Below are 25,949 nucleotides of genomic sequence, written 5' to 3'. Positions count from 1 at the left end.
TATTTCTTATCTGAACTCATCAGCCAGAAAATGTCACAGCCATGGAATCAGAAGAATGCCCAAAATACCAAATGGAATCATACAAAGTATTGATTTTCATTGAAGCATACTTTGAAATAACAGTGTTGTACATTGGCCCTACGCCAACGACATTATGCTTCCAACATGGCATATTCACCCTACATGTTTGCCTACCCTTGGCCGGCAGGCATTTCTCTTCCGAGACTATTTACAAATACAAAATGGCATCTTGTGTTGTGAATATGACACTGATTACAAACAATCTCTTGACACACCGTTTGTCATATAGGGCACCAGACATGCTCTTGAGCAGCGTGCACGTTAGCAAAATGATGGCACTGCTGTCCAGGAACCAATTCCATCCATGGATCATATAGCAGGTGTGGATATCCTTCTGGCTTCTGGATATTTAAGGTGACAAGCAACCTACAGCAGACAGCATTCCTTCACTCACTCAGTCCAGGGCAGGAGCAAGCTGCCCCTAGCAGCCCATCAATCAGAACTTCACCAAGCCAGCCCAGACATTTGCACCTACACAGCCATGCCGTATACGTCTCTGCACTGTATACATGCCATCTACCTGCTGCTACGTCATTCTGTACAGCACATCAAATAAACCACACTGCACTGCACTATAGATATCACTCCAACAGCCTCTCAGAATGAGACACTATGATGGAATTGGTATTACAGCAGCAGACTTTGTTTCTGTTACTCTTATGTAATCACTGCTGATATTCCATTTGTTACACAGAACCAAACTTTATTGTGAACTTGTGCTGTAAATAAAAGTGTTCTTATTTGCAAGCTGGAAAACATCATCCACTGTAGCATTCATAACCCACAATGGGTTTCAACAGTGTTGATGAGTTAAAATCATATTTTCTGCTATGATTTTATGTAAGCAGAAGCAATGAGGGTCAACTTCTTCAAACACTGACTGTTTTGGTTCCGGGATTTCATTACCTGTGTCTTTTTGCTCAACCCTGTTGCCTTCTCCTCTGCACTGTGTCCTTTTCCTTATGTTCTGTGGCACTGCAGCTAATTGGTTTCACTATCTATTTCTTTCCTGTGTATATTGGGTACTGTTTCATATGGGAGTGTACATTTTTTGCACTTTTATGCATTGCATGCACTTAGATTACCATTTGCTTATGTTCCCTTTTCGCTTTGTGTTTTGGAGGTCACTGCCTGTGGTGAAATGGTATCTTAAGATACAGATTATCACGGGTAGCTGGTATTGTTGCTCCTTTGTCATGGCTGATCCGGCATCAGACTTGGCTCCAGTGCCTCTGCCGGCTCCTGCGCAAGCTACTGGCCTTGTTTGTCACCCAGTCTCCACCCTCCACCAGCTGTGCCCAGCACTTCTGCAGCAGTGGCCAGTCCTTTCAAGTGTGACCTTATCTGATTACAAGTTAGCGACGAGGTATTGTCCATCCATGCTGCACCTCATCTCGCCCACTGTCATCTGCTGCCTATCTCCATCCATGCTGCTCTGCACATTGCAGCCACAGTCAGTTCTTCTCCTGAGGTTGGTGTTGCCTGGACACTCATTGGTGGCGCATTCTGAGTCCACATGCTGCAGCTCCTGGTGTCATCAGCTGCTGTTTCCAGCCTGGCCACCGCGCCCACTCCCTTCAGTCTTGTCCAATGCTGCCCTGCCACTTTGCCGTGCAGATGCAGTGATGGCTAGCCTCCCTCATGAGAGTACAGAGCCCAGGACGCACCATCCTGCTTCTCTGACACCAATCTCCTCTCACCGCACCCAACCTCTCCTGGCACCCACTCATCACTCCTTCTGGCTGTATGCATGAGGCTGCACCTGCACCTGGCTTTGCCATGATGCTACAACCATGTCCAGCCCTCTTCACACAGCACTGAAACTCAACTGCTGCCCAGCTGCTGTCTTTTCCTGGCTGCACCTGAAGCTGCTGGTATTCTGCACCTTTGCCTTGGTGCAGCCCGGCCCAGCCTCCCTTCTGGTGTGGTGCAACACCTTTGCTGACGAACTTGCTGTCTGCAGTCCCAGTGTCGTCTTCCAGCTCCATAGCAGTCAAATTAGATGCTGCCCTCCCACAGTTGAGGCTGACACTGCTCACTGAAATGCACCACCACTTCACACCAACACAGCTATGGTTGACCTCTTTCTCTTGAGGATAGCGCAGCACCATAGGCCTTTTCTTCTGAGTAACACATATCCTTCTCTTCCCTTTTTGCAGTGTAGATCTTCCCATGCTCATATATACACTGTGGTCCCTGGCCTCCCTCTGGCAGCTGTTACCATGCTCCACACGTCCCTGGCCTCCCTCTGGCAGCTGTTACCATGCTCCACACACACACACACACACACACACACACACACACACACAATGCTGCGACAATGTTCCCACTGCCCCTGGTCTCTCTCTGGCCAAATTCTTCCCGTGGATCTTGCATTGTGGTGGTGACTTTCCTGCCACCCTGGCCTCTCCCTGACCCAATTTTTCATGTTCTCTTATGTTCACTACATTAAGCAATGACCTTTTCCACCACTCTGGTCTCTCCTCTCTTTCTTCACTTTTCCGTTCCTTTTCATGACATCTCTCTGCCCTTCGGACTCCAGCATACAACAAAGTGCACCAAAGTGCTCCTAATGCACACTGCCACACTTTTAACATATCTGCCCCTCAACTATGCTCTTACAACTGATGACTGCTCTCCATGGTTTCATCAGCACCCGCTGACACTATACCTGTTGTTGGTACTGCCGTTTCCTGGTGCTCACACTGGTCAAATGGTCACACAGTGCCTGCTGATGCTGTGATTGTTGTTGGCACCATCACTCTTCCGGTATCCACATTGGTCAAGCCCGGTTTCTTAGTGCTCCCCAATTCCCTGGTACTGCCAACCTGAGGTCATTGGCATCTTCACACTTAATTCCATAACACCACCTGGTTATGAGGCCTGTCTCCACGGGTCTCTGGTCATCTCGTGCTTATTTTCACTTAGCGCCGCCACTATCTCTCCAGCATTTTCACTTCACAGTCCTGCCCAGTTTATCTACACTTGGGGGCAGCAACCACTTCACAAGCTTGGGTCTGGGGTTCCTGGCAACGGGTTGAAACCACCCTGAGTTCCCCATCACATTGGACTTCTCACATCACTTGGGTAAGCATTGATTCTGTGGATACTTGTAGGTGCTGCCCTGCTTCACCATTCACTCTCCTGGGAGGCAGGGCACAGGATCTGTGGCCTTCATGGAGATGGCCTCACCACCTCCTTCTTAAGGGGGGGGGGGGGGGGGGGGGGAAGGAGTGCTGTACATCGGCTGTACGCCAACTACATTGTGCTTCCAGCACAACATTTTCACTGTGCGGGTTTGTCTACCATTGCCCATAGGCATTTCTTTTCCAGATTATTCCCAAATATCACAAGGACATTGCATTTTGTGGGCGCAATACTATTTATAAACAATACGAGCCACAATTATTATAGGTGCCACGGGGGGAGGGGCACCAGTCACACTCACGAGCAGCACATGCATAAGCAAAATGCAGCGTTGTGATCGAGGAGCTCATTTCCGTCCACAGGTAATATGGTTGTCAAACTCCTGCAGACATCCTTCCACATGCTCAATATTTAAGGCAGAGCACAACCTCCAGCAGGCAGTATTCATTCGCTTGCTCAGTTCGAGGACATGAGCAAACTGCACCTTGCAGCCTCTCAGGCAGATCTCCACCTAGCCGACCTAGACACTTGGATTGCACTGCCACATTACACCATGCTGCACTCACCTGTGCATTATCTACATGCTGTAATGTTTATGCACAGAAATGTCGCACATTACTGCACTGCAAATTCAATAAACAATGGCTCCAACAGCCACCCTGGATGAGACTCCAAATGGGATTGGTATTGCAGCAGTGTACTTTGTTTCTGTTACTCATATGTGATTCCAACTGATCTTTCAGTTGCTACCCAGAATGAAACTTTATTGTCAATTTGTGCCTAATGACATCTCATTTGTCTGCCAATATTCCGTGAAATTTTGTTCGTGTGTTTGCACAGTTCAGAAATAGCTCATCAACTTTAAGTAGTATGTGAATGAAATACATAAACATCATACATGACACTTTCATGCATAATTCTGAGTCTTTATTGGGCCTGTTCAGCATATACTATAATTCATACAAATCAGAATGCATGTAATGGGCTATCTTTGAAGGAGATACGTTTTGAAACATGAATCTACTCTTAAAGTGCAAAAATTTCTTTGCATTGTTCTTATCAGCAGTCCTATTCATTTAACATAAAATACATTTGTATTTATTGGTTGTTAATTTAAAATGTTTGATGGAATTTTGGGAACACTCTTAGTGAAATTAGTGTCTGTTTGAAAAAAAAAATCTGCCTGCCTCAATAAATTATTTATGTATGCTTTCATGCTGAAACAGTGATGACCTCTTCTTTAGTTGATTGTTTTAAAATAGTATTAACTTGGTAATTACCTTCTTCTGCACATGAGTTTGTTATTGCATCATGGACACGTGTTAATTTTAATTAAATGCATTGCATGTTGGAAGGAAAATCAATAAGAGAAAAATAAGAATATAACATTTTATTTACAATAAGTGTCTACATCTCTGAAAATATTGTGCATGATGTGAATGATTTTTAAAAATGATGCAACATTTTAGGGTGAAGTTTGTCAACAACAAAGATTAATTTATGAAAAGGGAAAAATCTTGAAGTATTAAAAATTTCTTTCAGTACATTTTCAGGGTGGTGGAAAAACATAATCCCAATGATGGTAGTGAAATGTCTTTCCAGATCCAAATCCAAATAACACCAGAGCAGCAACAGCAACAAGAAGCCCACACAGTACAACCTGTTAAGACGAAAATAACACAATTTTTAGTTCATTTATATAATTGTGTTGTACTATTAGTCATCCACACAAAATCTATAGCATCATTTGTTTTGTATAAAGCATTGTTTCTATTTGAATAAGTATTATGCTAGTAGATTCTGCAATACAACTAAAATATTCTTGTAATCCTGAGAAGGACTTCCTTTTGTGCACAGTCAAATATTTATTGTTTAAGGAATGTTTGAAGTTAGTATGAGACATTCCATAATCCACACAGATTCAAATGTAGAATATATCAAAACTGAATGCAATGAAATTTACCTGCAGTTCACGACGATGCTGTTCAGAATCAATATTTGCAACTGAGCATGCATACTGAACAGAACGATTCAGGGCTCTGACAGCAGCAGCCTGGCATGTTGCAATCAACTGACGCCCCAGCTCTACGGCATTGGCTTCAGAACCAACAGCACCTGCAGCTACTCTTGACCTTCCTCGAGAAACAGGACGTGATATTGGCAGCTCAGGTTCTTCCTCATCGGTGCTAGAGTGTCGCAGCTGTGGCCTTGGTATGTGTCTACGACGTCTGCTTACAGGTGTTGAAACTGACACTGGCACTTCTTCTTCCTCCTCAGACTCATACTCTCTATGCCTATGTCGGCTGACAGAAGGTGGAATGGTACTGGTTGGTTGTGGCTGAGCTGCCTGTCGATACTCAGCTGCTGGCGCAGCCTGCAGTTCTGTGACCTCTGTGCGCGTTGTTTGGACTGGCTCTTGAGATTCAGACTGCAAAACAAAATTTTAATTTCAGGATATGACAAATGTCAAAGATAGATGTGTCAAATAATGGAAAGTCATGGTCTGAATAACAACAATAAGAAAAGGATAGATTGCTACTCACCAGGTAGAGGAGGCATTGGATCACAGTCAGGCATAACAAAAAAGACTTAATATTTCAAGCTTTGGACAAAGTCCTACTTCTGAAATTAAATGGAAAACATACACACACACACACACACACACACACACACACAGAGAGAGAGAGAGAGAGAGAGAGAGAGAGAGAGAGAGAGAGAGTATGGCTTGCTGTGCTGGGTGAATGCAATGTGCCAGAACTGCAGTTCTGCAGCTTGACTGGATTGAGAGGAAGAGGTTTTGTCAGGTGGAATGTGCAGTGGGAGGAAGGAGGCATGGAATGAAATGGAGAATTTGGTTGGGTGGCTGAAGGCTGGGAGGGAGAGGCAGCAGGTGCCTTGGATGGAAATACAACATGGGCACCAGCACAAGCAGGTTCGTACACCACACAATGACAATAACGTGTAGAATGGATTGGGATTAGAAAACAGAACAGAGGACATGGACACTATGGGAAAGAGAATGTGAGTGCAGGATGAGCTAAATTAGGATCTTAGGTCAGTACAGGAGGTGAGTGTGGTGCATGGATCTTGGAGAGAGTGGGCCAGGAGGATTACGAGATGGAAGCAATGAGTGTGATCCTGAGACAGCAGCCAACAGGCAATACATCAACAAGTGTTCATGAAAAAAATGGTTCAAATGGCTCTGAGCACTATGCGACTTAACTTCTGAGGTCATCAGTCGCCTAGAACTTAGAACTAATTAAACCTAACTAACCTAAGGACATCACACACATCCATGCCCGAGGCAGGATTCGAACCTGTGACCGTAGCGGTCGCTCGGTTCCAGACTGTAGCGCCTAGAACTGCACGGCCACTCCGGCCAAGTGTTCATGAAAACTTCAACAATTTTGTATCAATGGATGTGTTACTTTCCTAATAACTAAACACAAAGACAGTTCTATACAAATTCACTATTATGAATTTGGATGTTTTATTCCCATGCATCCAAATAAACCAGTAGTTTTTAAGCATTTTTCTCATTGACTGGATTTTTAATCCCTCTGAATCTCACACAAACATGATAATTCCTGAAACTTGACAAAAACAGAAAGCAGTCAGCATGAGCCACATTTCTTAACATCACATTAAACTTCCACCTGTTTGATCAAGGAGAAGCTTCATGGCCATCGATTTGACGACAATGTGATTCTAGCAGCTTTCTGTGGAGAAAGTATTATTCTGTGTACAAATTAATTGATGTAATAAATAAGATATTACCACTTTTAATATAAGATTTGAAAGCCTGGGTGTAATATAAATAACGGAAGGAATAAAGTTAATGGTCAACAAACACATAAATGTGATTGAAATTGTTACTAAGCTTTCTGATGATGCCCTTCCTCAAAGCGAATTTACCAACAAAAATACACATATACACATTCATGTCTCCATTGTCCCAGCTGGCTACATTGCCCAAATGCTACAGCCTGACTAGGGTTAAAGGAACAAGAAGAAAGGGAGTGGTTGACAGAAGAGCCAGTGGCTGCTGGGAAGAAGAAGCTGTAGGTGAATGGAACAAGATTTTGGCACTGGTAAGTCTGCCCTAATACAAGCAAGAGAATCTGTGTGTGACACACATTGGTAGAGAAGTAGGTTTAGGAGGGGAGGGAAGGGGTGCATAGAACAGGGGAAGTGGTAAACCATGGAGAGATCTGTGTGAGTGTAGAGTACCACCGAGAGGAGCAGAGGTGATTGTGGGACAAAGACTAGCAGAGATGGAGATTGGAGCCAGGATGATTGTTATGTCAAAGGATGTTTTGTTAAGGATAAGATAGTGGGTATTTGGATTGGGAGGGGAAGCGAATTTTAATTGGCACTGGTTGAGGAAGTTGAGCACATTGTGCTTGGCAGCAAGCAGCACGCACTACTACTGGCTGATCACTTTGTTCTTGGCCTCAATTTAGCATTGGCTGCATTCAGGCAGACAGCTGGTTGGTGGTCATGCCCACATAAAAGAAAGAAGGAAGACTGGGGTTCCTCAGAAGCTATAGTAGGGTTGGTGCATGACATGACTCTTTTTACTGTAGCCCTGACTCGGATAAGAATTAATTCCACCATCATATAATTGATTTATCACATGCTGGTCATACACACTGCATTTTTTTATAACTCACATGGGTACAGCATTACTGTAGTCTCACACCTATCACCAAAGTGTTTTTTAAGTGTGCCAATATCTTACAGTTGTCAGCAGTTTCCAGTCATTTTTATAATGACTGGAAGTAATTTGTTAATGTAACAACACACAATTGAAGAAATTAAAGAAGTGTGTGATTCATCTTCAGAACTTGTGTAAATCAAGATTCCTAATATTAAAGACAAGACTTCATTGTATCTCTATACTGTCTTTGTTCTTTAATTTCTGTCTTTACCTGTTAAAATTTTAAATGAAATGTACAGAAAAAAACAAGTGTATTTCACTGTCTGTGAGCACTGAACATTCAGTTGTAAGAAGCAGAAACTTCATGAAAGGTACTTTAGACTGTTGTTTTCCTAAATAAAATAAAGTTTACTAATTAGATAAAGCAAAATCACAAATTTGTGTAGTATAAATAAATCCTAAAGCCAAATAGTGAAGAAAAATTTAGAAAATTGTGATTAGCTGCAAATAAATCAAATTATACTATGTACTGCAAATTGACCTGGTTCACTGGGTTAAAAATTGCACAAATTTAACTTATAAATGTGTTTCTTTCCACTGTTTGTGTAACATTCAAATGAAGAGAATGTATAATGATATAAAGGTACAACTGCCACTGGAAAATTCACAGGTAAAAAGCATTGCTAGTAACACTAGAATGAAACAAACACAAGAAACCAGTAAGTGTTATCTATAAGTTTAAATATGGATATAGTGAAAGAAGTGTGTTTATGCTGATAGAGCAACAAAACAGCTGCTGGAAAAACTAGCTTTTTGAACAAAAAATTTCGTTCTTAGGACCCCCACAAATGCAAGAATGAAGTGCACATAAACATGTTAAGGAAAAACAAACAAGTAAAAAAGATTAAGAAAAGCAATAATTCTCTAAAAATAGTTACAGAGAAGCCTATCAACAAGTCAAACTTCATTTTGAGAGCTCCAGCATTATAATGGATATGTAAAGTTAAACAAGAAAATGGGCAACAGAAGAAGAACAGAAATATGAAGAAGTAAGTAGCTGCACCCAAGCTATAAAGGCACTGAAACATGTAGCTATGTCCTATTTGCTTTATTTCACTAAGTTACAAAATGGTTTGTGTATTACCTACAAGATATATTTGGTCACATTCACTGCTTCAGGAGTATGTAATAATTGAGCCAATACAGAGTGACATTATGTGACTAACCTTGAATTGATGAATGGTGTCAATAGATTTCCATTCCTACAGTGGTTCACATATTGATGATGTATTCATTAGGAGTACACATCAGGCCACAATTTAATCATCTTGATTTAGTGAATATATCTGACTTTGTAAGAATAGAAGAAAGTGATCATAAGCAGATAATCAAATATACAATTATAAAAATTTTAAAAGATGTCTATCAAACATTTTAAAATTGTTCAAAAATTTTCTGTATAGTGTCTCAATTGCATTTAACATTAAATTTTTTTACAAAGTTATGACCAGTTACAGTAGCTTGACTACCATCTACAGACTATGCTCTCTGTGACAGCACTGTAAAAATTTGGCAACTGGAAAATCTATCTTTGCAATCATTGACTGTAACAAAAATAATTGCAATGATGTTTCAGTGTATAAAATTTTTATGATGCTGTACAGGCTCTTTGTTCCAGCTGCTGTCACAGATAGCATGATCTGAAGATGGTGCGTAGGCTACTGAAACTGGTCTTCACTTCGTAAAAAATTTTAATGTCAAATATAAGGAAGATAATATACAGAAAATTTTAAAAAGTTTCATAGAAAGTTTTTAAAACATTTATTAATTTTATATGTGAGTTTCCTGATTTAGGTTTTACATGGATTCCATACATAAATTAGAGTTAATGCTAGGTGGTTCCCTCAAAACATCACAGCAATTTCCTTTACAGACAATTTCCTTTCCATTCATTGTTAATTTTGAGCTTGTTTTACATCTTTAATGACCTTGTCATGGATGAGACTTGCACTTCTAGCCTTCCTTCCTTTTTTCCTTCCTTCCTTCCTTCCTTCCATTCCTAAATATTAAGGGAAGTTAGAGTTTAATGTCATATCAACACTGAGGACACCCATTCCATCCCAAGAAGTCTCTAACATACAGTCTAGCCTGAGATCATTGCTTCTGTCCATCTCCAAATATTCCAAGCATCTCACCAAGGCCTTCATAGACTGAAATTACCCTCCCAACCTTGTCCAGAAACAGATCTCCAGTGCCTTGTCTCTCCAGTCACCTACCATCTCCCACATACCCCATATCTGGTCATAAAGGAACAATTCCTTCATGACTCAGTACCACCCAGGACTATGAATCACATTCTTTGCCAGGGTATCAACTACCTCTCATTGTGCACAGAAATGAGGAATATTCTCCCCACTATCCTCCTCACCCTCCCCACAGTGGTATTTACCACCTACTAAACCTAAGCAATATCCTTGCCTGTCCTTACTCCACCCCAGCTCCCAACCACTTGCACCATGGCTCATATCTCTGCAATAGACCTAGATCCAAGACCTGTCCCATACAGCCTCCCACTAACACCTACCCAGCCCTGTTGCAGGCATCTCCTGTCCTATCAGACCACCTGTGATAACAGCCATGTGATCTACAAAATAAGTTGCAACCACTTTGCCACTTCCTGTATGGGCATGACAACTAACAAGCTATCTGTCTGCATGAATGGTCACCACCAAACTGTGGCCAACAGACAGCTGGGTCACCTAGTTGCTGAACTTCCCACCCAACATAATGTGCTTCACTTTAATGACTACTTCACAGACTGTTCCATCTTGATTCTTCCTATCAACACCAACTTTTGTTAACTGCACAGATGGAAACTCTTCCTACAACATGTTTTCTTCATTCCCACAAACCCCTTGTTGGCCTCAACCTTCACTAGTATCTGTCCTCCACCTACACATCTCCTCCTCTTGCCCCCTCTCTAGTACTACAGACACCTTCTACCCCGACAACGCATCTACTTAGGTCTTTGCCCTTTCTCACTTCTATCCTCTCTCCTCCCCTTCTCTCCCCTCCCCCTTGGCTTCCCTACAGTACAGCCTCCCGACATTGCACCTAACAGCCCTATCCTGCCCCCACCATATTCCTACACTCTCCCACAGGCAACACTTAACACACTTATCCCTACCCCGCTATCCCCACCCTGTGCCTACTTACTCCCACCACCCTCCCTAGCAGTGCGTGTGTGAGTTGTGATTGTGTGGATGTGTATGTTTTCTGCATCAAAAGAAGTACTTTGTCCAGAAGTGTAAATATTTTAGCAGTCTTTTTCATTGTGTGTTTGGAACTCAATGTCTCCTTTATGTAGTGAATCTTAAAGTTGACAATTAGTTGTACGCATCTATCAACAGTGAAATCTGGAAGGACTTCTTCATGCTAGAGCTGGAAGCTACTATGCATAGCACATTGTACTATGTCTAGCTGTTTAATAAATATATTATGCAGAAACATATGTAGTTGCAGTTATATTTGCTGGCTAACGTAGAGAAACTGGATGATTACTAACCATTCCAGCCCAAATTTTTCATGGAAAATTGTTGTTAGATATTACAGCAATCACGTCAGTTCTCACAACTCTAGATGTGACTATTCAGAATACTAAAACAACTGACAGTTGTCAATTTGTAAATAACACATATAAAGGAGACAGCATCATTAGCATTGTGTTAAATAAAGTTCAAAATGAGATGTAAAACTGGTGATCCTATGGCCTGCACCTTCTGAATGTGTTGCATCTGTAAGCTGTATCTCTGAAATACTGTCCAGAACCCTACATCTGTACCTACAGCACATATCACTCACCACATACTGGTTGAAGGTGAATTATTACCATTTATATTGTGGCATCCTAAAAACTCACATGAAACTTTCTACCACTAGTATGGTCAGGATAAAAACTCTCCAAGGTTTCAATAAAGTGAAGCAAAGGTACAGTGGTGTTGATGCCCTTGTTAGGAAACTGATGCTGTATCAAGAGAAATGGTCAGTCATTAGTGATATAACAGGAATGATCATTTGAAGCAAAAAAATTTGTATGGACATATGCCCTATTCTGAATGGTTCCTGAAATAGTACACACTTAATGTACAATGTTATTTATTTTCTGTACTATTCAATACACTGTCATGTTTACATGTGTCCAATTGTTAGTAAATATTACAACATGCATTTTACAAAGTATCAATTGAAAAATGCATACCTTTTAAAACATTCCCCTCTAAGCATTGTTGTACACATCAGATTACTTATTCACAATAAATTTTGAAACACCCACCATCAAAATCAACGCATCTGTGTGCTATTGGGAGAACATGTTGTGTTGCTTGTCTGAGCAACCCTGCACATTCCCTAATAAGGGTAGCAGCATCAATGATGCTACCGAGCAGTTCATCTCACATATTCACCTTTCATTTGTACCACTCAAACTTCACCGAACCTCAAAAACAAAAATCTGATGACATAAGATCTTAAGATCTTGGTGGCCATTTAATTGTACTACCATCCAGCAATTAGAGTGTTCAACAAATGTATTTTCAAAAAAATGCAAGTAGTTCTGTCCTGCCATTCTTCATCCAAAAGGACTGGACCTATCGACATGTTACTGATCATGCTGCACCAAACATTGATTGAAAAACAAACTTGGAAATTGATTCCCACTGTAGTGCATGAATTTTCCTGCAACCAGTGATGATTATTACATATGTTGTTGATTTCATTCCCTGTAAACATGGCTTCATCAGTGAATAGTATTAATGGAAGCAAATGACAACTGTCATTTAACCAACAACAAAATTCAAGCTGTGTGGCATTGTCACCAAAGTGAAGATTGTGAACACATTGTATGTGAAATGTGTACAACTTTCCTGCATGTAATGTTAGCCATACATGTCTTTGTGAGATGTTGATAGGTACAGGAAGTTACCATGTGCTGGTAGCAGGACCACATTGCAATATTTCAACAGCATGTTGCTGTTCCTGAGCAGGTTGTTGAACTACATGTTCAGAAGAAAAGGGGGTACTTAGAAGAATGCCTGTTTCACGCAATGTGCTGAAAAACCTGGTAAACACTCTATGATCAGGAAATTGACCAGTCAGAAAGCACTGATGATATTTTTGGACTGCAGTAGGAGCATTACCATCTATAAACATACACCATATCTGCATATTCTTCATTAGTACATATGTTGGGATTTTAGCCATCTTGTGTACAAAAACAGTTAGCTGATGCTTCTCTGTGAGGCTCTCTCAGTCACTCACATTGCTTCACTTGCAACACACCATGGAGAACTGTGCATTCAATGGGTATTTTAATGGCAGAAAGACATACCATGCAAAAAGGATGAAAGCAATGAGGCAGGTTGTGCTTGAACAAAATGTCAAAGAGTTTAGACGGATAAAACACCTATGTACATGTTACTAGCCCAAAAACAAATGTCCATTAAATGTCTACTATCTCGGAAACCATTCAGAAGAAGGTATATGGCCATATGTCATTTTTTGCTTCAAATGAGTGTTCCTGTTGTATCCCCAAATATTGACAATTCCTCCTGTGACACCCTGCGTATAATTAGCTCCTGTTTCATTGTGTCCCTCCTCACCATAAAATGTAAAAATCTTTCATGTGAGCTCAGTTATTTTGTAGTCCATAAAGAATCCAGAACCTCATATTTAAGCAACAAATGGTGATATATACTGAAGGCTAAGAATCATGACAAGAACTAACCTTGAGTTGATTCGGTACACTATATATCACAATCACTGCGCTTTTCCCAAGCACCAAACACATATGTGAAACAGAGGATATGCTCCTTAACAAAAAAAAGTAGTCTTCCTGTGTGATCTACCACCACTCAATTTTTGTCAGTGTGCTCCTTAAATGCCCTGTATATCCATCACAGCTGGCAAGACCTGCACATAGGAAAAGCCACTTGTGAGAATATCAACTTCACTTAGTGGCTCGTCTGAACCCTAAGAGAGCACCTGCATGAGATGGAAGAACCACACTGTGAGAAAGACAGGTACAGGCAGATGGTCTTCACTCATCACGTATAACTCCATAATAAAATGTGTTCAACATCACAACTGCAGAGTTTGTTATGGTTCAGACACCACATAAGTGTCTCTGCAGGAGGTCATTCCTCACCTAATAACTACACCGTATTGAAGTGACACACTAGTATTCTGCATTTGATAGATATCCATTGTTTGCTGCTCCTTCCAACTTCCTACTCATGCTATTTTCCCTTTTTGTTTCTCTTTCTAGTTTTCCCAATTCATCACAGTATCATTCTTTTAATCTTCATTTACCCCTCAACTCTCTTTCCAGCACTTCCTTGCTTTTCACTCTCTTTTTTCTTCCTTGGCCATTTTGTCTCCCATCCCGATATTCACAACATCTGTATTTATTGTTAATTTATTGTTCACTGATTGACTGTTGTCTGTCAGCCACACACATATGGGTTCACTTGGCATAACATTTCTCAAATATGAAAAAAGAAAATAATGCTTATCATGGAAAGCAAGATTTCAGAATCTCATTCTTATAAGCAATCCTGTTTAAATTTCCACTTTTATTGGATGCAAACATTGTTTCTGCTATTGTAATTATATTCACTATTGCAACAAAAATATGGTGTGCTTGTAATATTTGCACAGTTGCCAATCTGAAAGCAATTGGAAAGAATTGTCAGAATAACAGATGTGCAAGAGGAGAAACAAACACATGCTTTCTTAGTGCAGTTCAGGGCTGTATTATTTTTTGTCCACCTTATATTTTCTGCTATTCAGTGAAATCAGTGATTTGATGAAACAATTTGCCATATACCTAACTATGCTTTCACTGTTCATTAGACTCTTGTGTTTCACACAAACCAACAGTCAAAGGAAAATTAGATACTGCATGTGAACCTTCTGGATCTTATGACTTCATTATCAAGAGCTAAGAAGAACAGATGGCACTAATTTGTTCTGAGTGTCTCAGTTTTGTGTTTTTAGCTTTTATAAAATGAACTTTTTCTTTCAAATGTTGACAATTTAGTATAACTTCTTCGCATTGATATTTCCACATTATAATTCTTATATTCAAATAATATGGCATTTAAACACTGCTTTTTACTGTTAACAGATTTTTATTTGTTAATTTTATATTGAGCCTTTCATGATACTACATTTTTCTGTTTATTTTCTAGTTCATGTTGTGATGTATATTTTACCTCTCTACATTTCTTTTCATCAAGGGATATTCTTGACTTTCAAGACTGGCAGACCATTCCCATTGATAGAAGTCAGTGAGGTTTGGAGCAATTGCTTGACACAGATGAACCCATAATGCTCAAAAAATAAAAAAAATAAAAAATAAAATTGCAGAAGCATATTATGGCAAGAAAAATAGAAGTTCTGAGAAAATAAGCAACCCTGTGTATTGCATTACCTCGGCTGTCTGCTGTGCTTGAAGAGAGTCTCGAAGCTCTTGCAGCAGTCCAGATGGAAGCTCAAGTGTGCTCACAGCCAAATTTGTTGTCTTTGAACTGAACTCAGCAGCCTGCAGTGACACGCTGTCCACATCTGACACCACCATCTTGCGTGCTTGAAGCTCCCCAACAGTCAGCCGACCCACGTCCAGCTCCGACACCTTCATGCACCACACCATGCACCCACCACAAACACTTAGTCTCATAAGCAATTCCAATGATAAAATAATAAAGACTGGGTATTTTTGTTGCCAGTACCACTCATAAGAGAAGATGAAAAAAAGTGGAGATAAAAAGTGCTGTGTGTCAAAGTATCTTTTCAAAACGTGCCTCTTCCAGTTATATTTTTAGGCAATACCCTGCTACTATTTAATAGAAATTATTTTCAGTTGTTTTTCTTGTCAGAGTTAAAATTAAATGAGTGCTTAGTTTCACTGTACAGAAAATTTACTTGTGCAAAAGCTGGTTCCAATCTTTTGAATTTTACTACATGCAGGAATTAAGCAATTATACACTCATGCAAATGATTAACAGCTTTAGTGTATAACACATCATAATAACAATGAAGTCACTCCTAAGTTAATCATTTGGACTTAATTTTTCCTACTTTAATAATCACGAAATGACTTCCAAAATGTTCAACCTAAGAGGAACTCATATGGTGTGTCTTGTATTTTTCAGTAAAGCTTCATAATGGAATGTTCCAATGAGAATATCAATCTACTGGACTACTGTAAATTTGAATCTTCTGCGTTATTTTCACCGACAGTCTTTGTTTTTTAATCCATTGCATGTTATGATAGCCTGTAAAATATGTGGTCATTCTTACATTTCTGGTTAAGCATTGTACTAATTTTGTTTTCTGCAAATCGTCTCATGTAAAACCTACTGCAGTTTCTTCCACAAGCACATGGTAGGGTCATTTCTCAAGACTCAGCAAATATTCAGTATTCAATAGCATCATAGTAAAAAGAGTCCCCTCAGTTACCCCTTTGATAAACAGGGGTGTGGTGGATTATTAACATTACACAGCTCATCAAGTATTTTTAATTCACTCTTTTATTGTTTTGACTTTGAGCACAATGTGATATTTTATGCTCACTGAATTTGTGCCCCAATTACATTACACAGTTCTACAAATTTTTCAAAAGATAGCTTCACATCTCATATTTCTCTTACCACTTAACATAATGGGGATATTCATGGTCAATTTATCTGTATCTGAGATGTGAATTATTTTCAGTTTTCTCTGTGACATCCCAGTGCTCATTACCACAGCAGTTAGTCAAAAGGCCAGACAGTACAGTGATACAGGAAAAACTGAAACTACTGTTACAGTATTTACTCTTTAAGACATTAATTCATACAGGCACTGTGGCCTACAGAACAAGTTTAGAAATACCATGGTAAAAGTAATCTGTTGCTGTATACTACATTATCTATCAACATTAACAGTATGCTCTTGATGTGGCACTAATTATTAACACCGGATAAACAGACAATCATTACGAGTATGTAATACTTAGTGTAATATGTAGACACATGCTCTAATACCTGTTTTCTAATATATGTTCTTGGACTTGTTTCATATTCCTAAATTATGGTGGTGAGGTCCCATACTCCGAGGAGCGTATAGGATGATGTGGGAGACTCACACCAACATACTAGGCAAGGTCCTAGTGAAGGTGGTTTGCCATTGCCTTCCTCCAACCATAATGGGGATTAATGATGATGATGAAGGTGACACAACAACATCCAGTCATCTCAAGGCAGGAAAATTCTGTGACCCCACCGGGAATTGAACCCGGGACCCAGTGTGCGGGAAGTGAGAAAGCTACTGCAAGATATTCCTAAATGGGACATTGCAGACTACAGAACATTGTACATAAGGAAATAGATACATTTTGTTGATGATGTCACTTAATCAGTCAATGCTTGGTTTCTGAGAGGGAATGACTCAAATCCAACATTCATTAAACTGAATTAAACAATGCATACATTATTCTTTTTAGTATTGGCTTGTACTGACATAGCTATGGAGGTGTGTTTGTCACTGACTCTAATTAAAAACTAGAGTATCCAGTCTAAAAGAGCTTAATTTGTATAAATATTCAGTCTTCTGTGTTTTATATTTAAGTTGTTGTATAGTGCTTGGAGATCATCATCAGCCATTTCACATCCACTGGTGGATTAAGGCTTCCTCAAGACTTTTTGATGTATCACAGCCTTCGGTTACATACATCCATGTTGCTCGTACATGTTTTCTAATTTGAACTGTCCATCCTCCAATAAGTCATCACCTCAGCATATTCTCATCTCTTGGAATCCAGCAAAGAACTTCATGATTTTAAACTTTCACTTTCAAATAAATCAGGTGGTTAGTTCTGAAATCCTGTTTAGTCTTCCAAAAGCATCCACCATGTTTCTATATGGTTTGATTTGTCTACTGATCGATTGTCTTCTACTTCCCTGGCTGAGAAATGAGTAGGTTGAGCCATATGTGGTGAGTTTATAAACATCTTGTCTGCCTATGTTCAGGAATCTAAGAATTCTGAAACTTGTCTCACAATATACAATGCCATTTGTTGTTACCATTATGAGCATATTCCTATGAAGTAGCAGCTTTCACTCAGTGAATACTAGGCAGAAACCCAATCTGCATTTGGATCACACCCCCTTGACTCTTGTGCAGAAATGTGTACAGTGCTAATCCATTTTCAAGGTACTCACACTTTTTATTGTTTAGGGTTAATCATCATTTTTTGCACAATGCAAGTATCTTGTCTAAGCTATTTCACAACTGCTTTTGATCTTCTGATGAAGTTATTAGATGGTAAATGACATCACTATCTGCTAATAATCTAAGAAGGTTCCCCAGATTGTCTCCTAAGTCATTTATATAGATTAAGAACAGAAGAGGTCCTATAACACTTCCTTGGGAAACCCCATATAGCACTTCAGTTTCACTAAATGACTTCCTGTCAGTTATTACAAACTGTTACCATTTTGACAGGGATCACGAATAAAGTCACACAAGTGGGATGGTACTCATAGGCACGCAATCTGTTTAGAAATGGCATATGAGGAATGACGTAAAAAATGTACTGGAAATCTAGAAACATGGAATCAACTTGAGATCCCCTGTTATTGGCACTCATTACTCCATGTGAGGAAAGAGTCAGTAGTGTTTCATAAGAATGATTCAGCAAATTTGTAGTACGAGTTATGATGGTGGCCAGGAGGTGCACATTCGACTGTTTGTGTCTATTGTGATAATATACATTATTTTTAGATCATTTTCATGGCATAAATCTACTTTAAATAGATCATTTTATGTGAATATCTCATAAATTATTAGTTTATTTGGAAATTAATGGAAATATAAACTGAAACATTAGCAAATGCACAACTATGTGTGTTGGATCTAATGTCAGATTTTTAGGACAATAGCATTTTGACAAAATGTTGATGTCCACATTTGTTTCAACACCTGTATCTGTCATATCTGACAGTAGATTTTACATGATCCTGTGATGTTTTGCCATTGCTTTGGTAATATCACTCTGTCTAATATTTATTATTAATCAAAATAACATTAAATTGTTGGTGCAATCTCAGCGTCTCTGAAGAATTTTGTGACCACTGCTTTGCAAAACCTGTCTGATATAGATTATTTAAGCAATGATGATAATACCCCTGATTTTCCTAAGTGCAAAGAAAAATGCTGGAAAAGTTTGCCTGGATCACCATCCTCAGGTGACAATTTTGTAGAAGCATCCACTTTACAGTACAATGAAGATGACAAGCAATAACATTCAAATTAAAATCTAGAGAAAGTAAAACACCACCACCACCAAGAACAACAACAACAACAACAACAACAACAAAAGAAGCAACAGCAAGAGGGACAAAACACACTTGTTCTGGCTACAGCTGCAGCAGAAAATGGTGGAACATCTAGTTAGTGACACATTTAGGGGAAGAAGCTTTTTCTCAGGTTTCAACAGCTTCTGACAATCGGACAGAACGTACACCATGCCATTTACTTATATTAAAGCAAAGATTTTACATGTGCACAATATTTTTCAATAAAAGCTTCATTTCATTTGTTTCAGGTTGTTGTCGTAGCTATACATCCAGCATCTTATTTGCTAAGTATTGTTCCATGAAGGTACAGCCTATACAGACATTTACTGCAAGACTAAAACTGGACAACAACTGGCAACAAGTTCATAGGAAACCAAGAAATTGTTTGGTGCGTGCACCAACTACACATAAGTGCACGCAATCAATGGAAGGCACTGTTGTGAGTGATCAGCAGATGGAAGTATATTGTACACTCATAAAAAGTAAGAAGTGGAACCTGGAGATAAATTTACATCTGATGGATGTGGCAGGTGTGAGTTCAGTATAGGATTGACAGTAAAGCAAATAAAGTTCTAACAAAAGACATACATAACCTGCTTGCATTCTGGACATCCATGAGGAAATTCCTCATCACAGCACAAATTGGAAGTCCATGCAGCGATTGATGATTATGATGAAACAGAAGAAGAACATTTAATTACAGCTGAAATCAAAAGATGTATACCTTAATGTTCACTGCACACAGATAAGAGGTTGGATAAATTTGATCAGTGGCCTATTGATGAAAATCTGCAAGACATTGCTGCAAAAACACATTGCAAACAGCATCAAGATCAAAATGTGATGATTTTGATGTGTACCTGTGATTATCAAAAGATACTAACTGTTTTTGTTTGTATCACATAAAGAAATGACAGTGAAAACATGAAGTAGTTAGATTGTATCTGTCATAAAATAAATTGCAGTAAAGACTCAACATGCACAATTTTGTGGTTGCCAAATTTCCAGAAATTTCTAAAAATAAATTTATTTTCATTTTCCTAACGAATTAATGATGGTTTTTACACCCTAAAACTTCCTGTTTTCAAAATAGTACTTATAATGCAACCTTGGGTCTGAAAGGGCTATAGTTTTTTTTAACTTCTTGTCTCTCTCTCTCCTTTCTTGTGAAGGATAATATTACCGCAACTTCCACTTTTGAGCTGCTGTTTTCTTTGCAATCTTTCTGTAAATAATTTTGTGTGTTCATTTTGCAAAACTTTTCCTCAAGCTGTAATCAGTTGTATTGAGACACTGTCACCTCATGAATATCTTCATAGTCAGCTCCAAGCATTCACCGCGGGACATAAAGATATTGAGCTTCTTTGATCAGAATTTAAAGTTATTTTCCACCCTGTGTTAGAGAAGATTGTGCCTAGCAAAAATATAGAGATCCACCTTGGCACAACAAAAATATTAGGAAGTTGCTGAAAAAGCAGAGAATTTTGCACAGTCATTTTAAATGTAATCACTGCCCCGCTGACAAACAGAAATTATACAAAATGAAAGCAGTTGTCAAAAGGTCAATGAGAGATTCTTTTAATGAATTTGAAAGCAATATTTTATCTGCAGATTCTAAAAACCCCAAAAAGTTTTGGTCGTATGTAAAATCTATGAATGCTACAAGTAATTCAATACCTTTTCTTGCTGACAGTGCGGGTAATGTAACTGATGGCGATAAAACAGAAGGCTGAAATTCTAAACCTAGCTTTCAAAAACTCATTTATGGTTGAGGACTGCAGCACCATTACTCCTTTCAATTATCGAACAAACGCAAGGATGGCCGACACAGTGTTTAGTGTATCTGGGTTGTAAAACAGTTAAGATCCTTAGATGCCAGGAAGGCATCTGGCCCAGATGATATCCCCATAAGATTATATGTTTGTTGACAATGCTACAAATATAGCACCATTTTTATCCATCATCTATCAGAGATCATTGGAACAGCAGAAAGTTCGATGGTACTGGAAGAACTCCCAGGTCATTGCAATCTATAAAAAGGATAGAAAATTGGTTGCATATGATTACCGGCCAATTTCACTGACATCCATTTGTTGTAGAATCATGGATCATATTTTGTGTTCAGACATAATGACCTTTCTAGACTCTGAAAAGCTCATCTGCAGAATCCAGCACAGTTTTAGGAAACAGCAGTCACACGAGACACAGTTGGCCCTCTTTGTGCATGATATACAACAGGCTCTAGATACCGGCTCCCAGGTTGATGCCATATTTCTTGATTTTCAAAAGGTGTTCGACTCAATTCCGCACTGTTGCTTGCTCAAAAAAGTGTGCATTTATGGTCTATCTGATGACATATGCAGTTGGATAGAAAGTTTTCTAACAGACAGGGAGCAGTATGTCATCCTGAATGGGGTGACTTCTACAGAAACAAGCGTAACTTCAGGTGTGCCCCAGGGCAGCGTAATAGGTCCACTGCTTCTTCCAATTTACATAAATGATCTGGTTGATGGTATTGACAGTGGCATTAGACTATTTGCTGATGATGCTGTAGTCTACAGGAAAGATGTGAACAAACCAATGAGGATTTGCAGAAAATAAATGCGTGGTGTAATGACTGGCAGTTATCTCTCAATATTAGTAAGTGTAACCTACTGCATATAACAAAGCGAAAATCCCCATTAATGCACAAGTACAAAATAAATACCCAGTCTTTTGGAAGCGGTAACATCTGTCAAGTATCTGGGTGTAACTGTTCGAAATGATCTCAAATGGAACGATCAGATTACACAAGTAATAGGTAAGGTGAACTCTAGATTGCAGTTTATTGGTAGAATCCTGTAGCGATGCAGTCCTTCAACAAAGGAAATAGCTTACAATATGTTAGTTCATCCAGTCTTAGAGCATTGTTCATCTATATGGGACCATTACCAATTGGGGCTGATTCGAGAGATTGAGAAGGTCCAAAGAAGAGTGACAAGATTCGTGATGTACCTTTAGCTATCGTGAGAGCGTTACAAATCTCATAGGAAGTTTGAAGTGGGACACACTTGCAGATAGACAGTGCGCTAAACGGAAGGGGCTGCTCACTAAATTCCAAAATTCAATCTTGACCAAGGATGTAGAGTATATATTATTACCACCAACTTTCAAACTGCGCAACGATCACCATACAAAGATAAGGGAAATTAGAGCTCGTACTGAGGTGTTCAGACAGTCGTTTTTCCCTCACGCAATCTGCAAGTGGAACAGACTGGGGGAAAATATGACTTTGGCACAAATTGTGCCCTCTGCCACACACCGCTTGGTGGCTTGTGGAGTATATATGTAGATGTAGATTTAGAATTACTCCATCTTAGGATCTTACAATTCTACAGTTTTATGTCCCTACATAAAAAGTAGTAGAAGTCATTGAGGTTCTAAGGTCCATGTTACTATCTACTTAGCCCAACTTTGCATAGTAAGATGTGAATGGAGCAGTATCTGGGCATGTCCCATGGCCTGAAACCACTGCCTGAGTTCTCTCAGTCCACTGCCCAAAATATTTGACATCAACAGATTGACTTGCAAGTAGCAGAAGGGCCACCAGCAACCCTGAAAATCATACACTTCCCTGCCAGAGCTCAAGGAGTTTGTTGAGAAATGTGAACACTGCTAAGGTTTGGTAGAGCTATGCTCAAAGCAGTCTCAGCCTGGATCTGTGTGCTTCTGAATGCCATAGCTTGAGAGCAACATTGCCTGTTCACATACTGATCAAATACCAGTAGAGCCCTCAACTCTTCAATTAACATTGGAATTTGACACACAGCCAGCCTCTGTATCACCCTTAACATTTTCAGTTGAGAGGGTAACAGACTTTTATTAACCACACTGTCTACAGTATAGGTTGGTGAGCAACCAGTCCACATTTATTCCACATAAAGTAGCCCATCAATATTCTTACCTTATGTGGATTACTAACTGTAAGTGTGACATCTCAAAATCATCAGCAGGGTTTCCTCTCATTGATTCCATTAGTAATTATTAAGATGCAGTTAACACCCCCTTCCTTCCTTCCAGTTCTTAGTAGAGTCACACTTTGCTCTGAGGTTATGAGAACTACATTTCTATAATAATACACAGTACCAAGATAATCAGATAGGCCACCTCGTCTGAAACTATGACAGGCAGTCAAATGAAAATCAAACGTCTGCCACAATTGAACCATGGAATTGTTCTATTCAAAAGTAATCACCATACACATTAAATATGTTTATGCCAATGAGAGACAAGATGATCAGTTCCTGTTTTGTAGAATACGGTTGGCTGCTGAAGGATCCACAACCACACCCACTCTCACAGTTCCTCGTCTAACAGAAACTGACCTCCACCTCACATGGTGCTACCATTTTGATCCTGAGAGCAAATGGCAAAGCCAACAGTGGAAACATCCCACATCTCCCTGCCAACAAAATCCAAACTGCCCACACAAGTTCTGGTAAGTTCATGATGAGCCCCTTCTTCAACTACAGGGGCCTTCTGCTCATCGAGTTCCTCAGGCATGGAATCACAATCAATGTGCAGTACTATGAAGGCACTTTGCAGAAACTGTGACATGCCATAATGTAAATGCAGAGGAATGCAGTCAGATGCAGTCATCCTGTTGCATGATTAGGCCTGCCCCCACACTGCCATTTGGATGAAGGCTATGCCTGAGTAATTTGGTTGAGAAACAATGCAGCATCCTCCATACAGCCTAAATCATTCACCATGTGATGTTCATATCTTTGGTGACCTGAAGAAAGATATGTATGGATGTTGGTTTCGGTCAGACAAGAAAAAGTAAGAGTGAGTGCGATTGTGGATCCCTTTGTGCCTGACCATGTTCTACGAAACAGAAATTGATCACCTCATCTCCCATTCGGATAAATGTCTTAATGCATGTGATGATTATTTTTGAATGGAACCATTCAGTGTCCTGTTGTGGTGAATGTTCAATTTTCATGTGACTGGCCCTTACAGTTAATAATAAAAATTTGATTGTGTTCACTGAGCTCTAAAGGCATATAAATAAATTAATCACACAATTAGTGGTAGAGCAACACTTGCATATGTATATGTGTTTATGGCAAAATAGATCAGATTTAATATTTTTGGATTCTAGTTTTTTTACACCATCACACACTATGAGTAGATATGCTGGGATCATGTTGCTAAACTGTTTTGCCACTGGTATTGCATATTCAAAAATAAATAAATAACAAACTGAACATTTTTATCTTACTTACACTGGCATGTTATAACAACACACTTTGTTATATCATAGTTATCAAAGGCAACTGATTCTCACTCATGCAGCAGAAAAAAAAAATTAAATGCAGCAAATCATGGCAGTAATAATAACTTGACCAATCAACTGCAGTTTTACGTCATTTCATGCTGTTAGGTTTAACAAAGGGAAAGATGTGTTATTATCTAGAAGAAAACATGCAAAATAGATTATAAGATCATCATTCCATTTTTTTATATCTTTTCTTATGTTAAGAAGAAAATGTGCAGTGGGGTTCAAACACGTTTGGATGATCATTATATATGTACAGTTGCAAATTTCAGTTCTCTTGATAACGGTATATTTCACAGTGTCTTTAGAAAGTGAACAGAAACATTCCTATGAGTGTCTCTCCTTTCATAGCTCTCTAAAATTAATATGTATATATTCAAGGTAATAGGTATTCGTGTGTTCAAATTTTTTGTGTAATGTATTTTATTGTACAAATGCATAAAATTTTCATTCTAATATTTAGCAAGACACAGGGTTCAAATTAGCAAAGATTGAAAAAAAAGAGTAATTCATCTAATACACACAACTAAAATATTACTTACAAGATGGCACCGTAAATTGACCACATGTTTAATACACACAAAAAACTTAAATTTACAAATTATTGAACACCACACCAATTATGATACTAGATTGTTAATTTCATCACATGTTTCTAGTTCAATATACATGTTGGTACAAATGTGATAGTATAAGTACCTAAAAATACATATTAATCTTAAAGAAAAATGAAATACTATGAAAGAGAAAATGAAATTTAGGCTAAAGCTGATTAATGACAAGAAAACAGAATGGTAAAAAAGAAAAGGAAAACACTCAAAATTATACAAGCACAGTACCTATTAATCTGTCAGGAAGTACCATACCTACTTCTGTTGTAATGGAGAGTAAGAAATAATTTCTATGAAATTCCTTGGTAAAAGTCTGCTACAGCATGTACACAAATTATCATCTCCTGCCACAGGGAGATACAGTGTGAAGAAAAAGTGTGTCACTACATTATTTTTTATGTTCCTTTAAAAAACTTTCATCACAGTTTAAATATTTCTGAGTTATTGTAAATGAGTCAGTGAAATACAAATTTGAAATCTCCTTGTTGTTTCAAAATAATTGTCATTTCACTCAGTCATGTCACAGGGAAATGTAACCTTGTACAGCAAGATCTAAGCAATTGTGAGAGTTTCCATTAACTTCTGAGAAGTAATCATCAAGCAATCATTGCAGACTTATGAATGACTTAAGGCAGCACTGTCACAATGAATATTTTTTATAAGTATGCTGAATCACTTGAGTGACATATCACAATAGTTTTACTGAGAGAGGTGGTGTAGTGGTTAGCACAATG

General features: G+C 38.9%; 1 protein-coding gene across 5 annotated transcripts in view; it reads right to left on the bottom strand.

The window, feature by feature from the left end:
* Window positions 1-4,603: 4,603 nt before the first annotated feature.
* LOC126188626 (titin-like) overlaps window positions 4,604-25,949 on the bottom strand; it is a 471,513-nt gene continuing 450,167 nt past the window's right edge. For 4 of the 5 annotated variants that reach the window (XM_049930244.1, XM_049930236.1, XM_049930231.1 and 1 more), the window contains 3 exons: window positions 15,378-15,578; window positions 5,192-5,656; window positions 4,604-4,888 (listed from right to left, as the gene is read on the bottom strand). In XM_049930244.1, coding sequence (XP_049786201.1) covers window positions 4,778-4,888; window positions 5,192-5,656; window positions 15,378-15,578 — 777 coding nt within the window. In that variant the 3' untranslated portion in view covers window positions 4,604-4,777. The remainder of the gene's footprint in view (window positions 4,889-5,191; window positions 5,657-15,377; window positions 15,579-25,949) is intronic. The other variant, XM_049930252.1, reaches the window with a different exon arrangement.

This window comes from Schistocerca cancellata, chromosome 1 (genome assembly GCF_023864275.1).
Source record: "Schistocerca cancellata isolate TAMUIC-IGC-003103 chromosome 1, iqSchCanc2.1, whole genome shotgun sequence".
NCBI classification, from domain to species: domain Eukaryota; kingdom Metazoa; phylum Arthropoda; class Insecta; order Orthoptera; family Acrididae; genus Schistocerca; species Schistocerca cancellata.
Note: the sequence above shows the minus strand (reverse complement) of the source record. Positions and strands in the feature narration are given on the sequence as shown.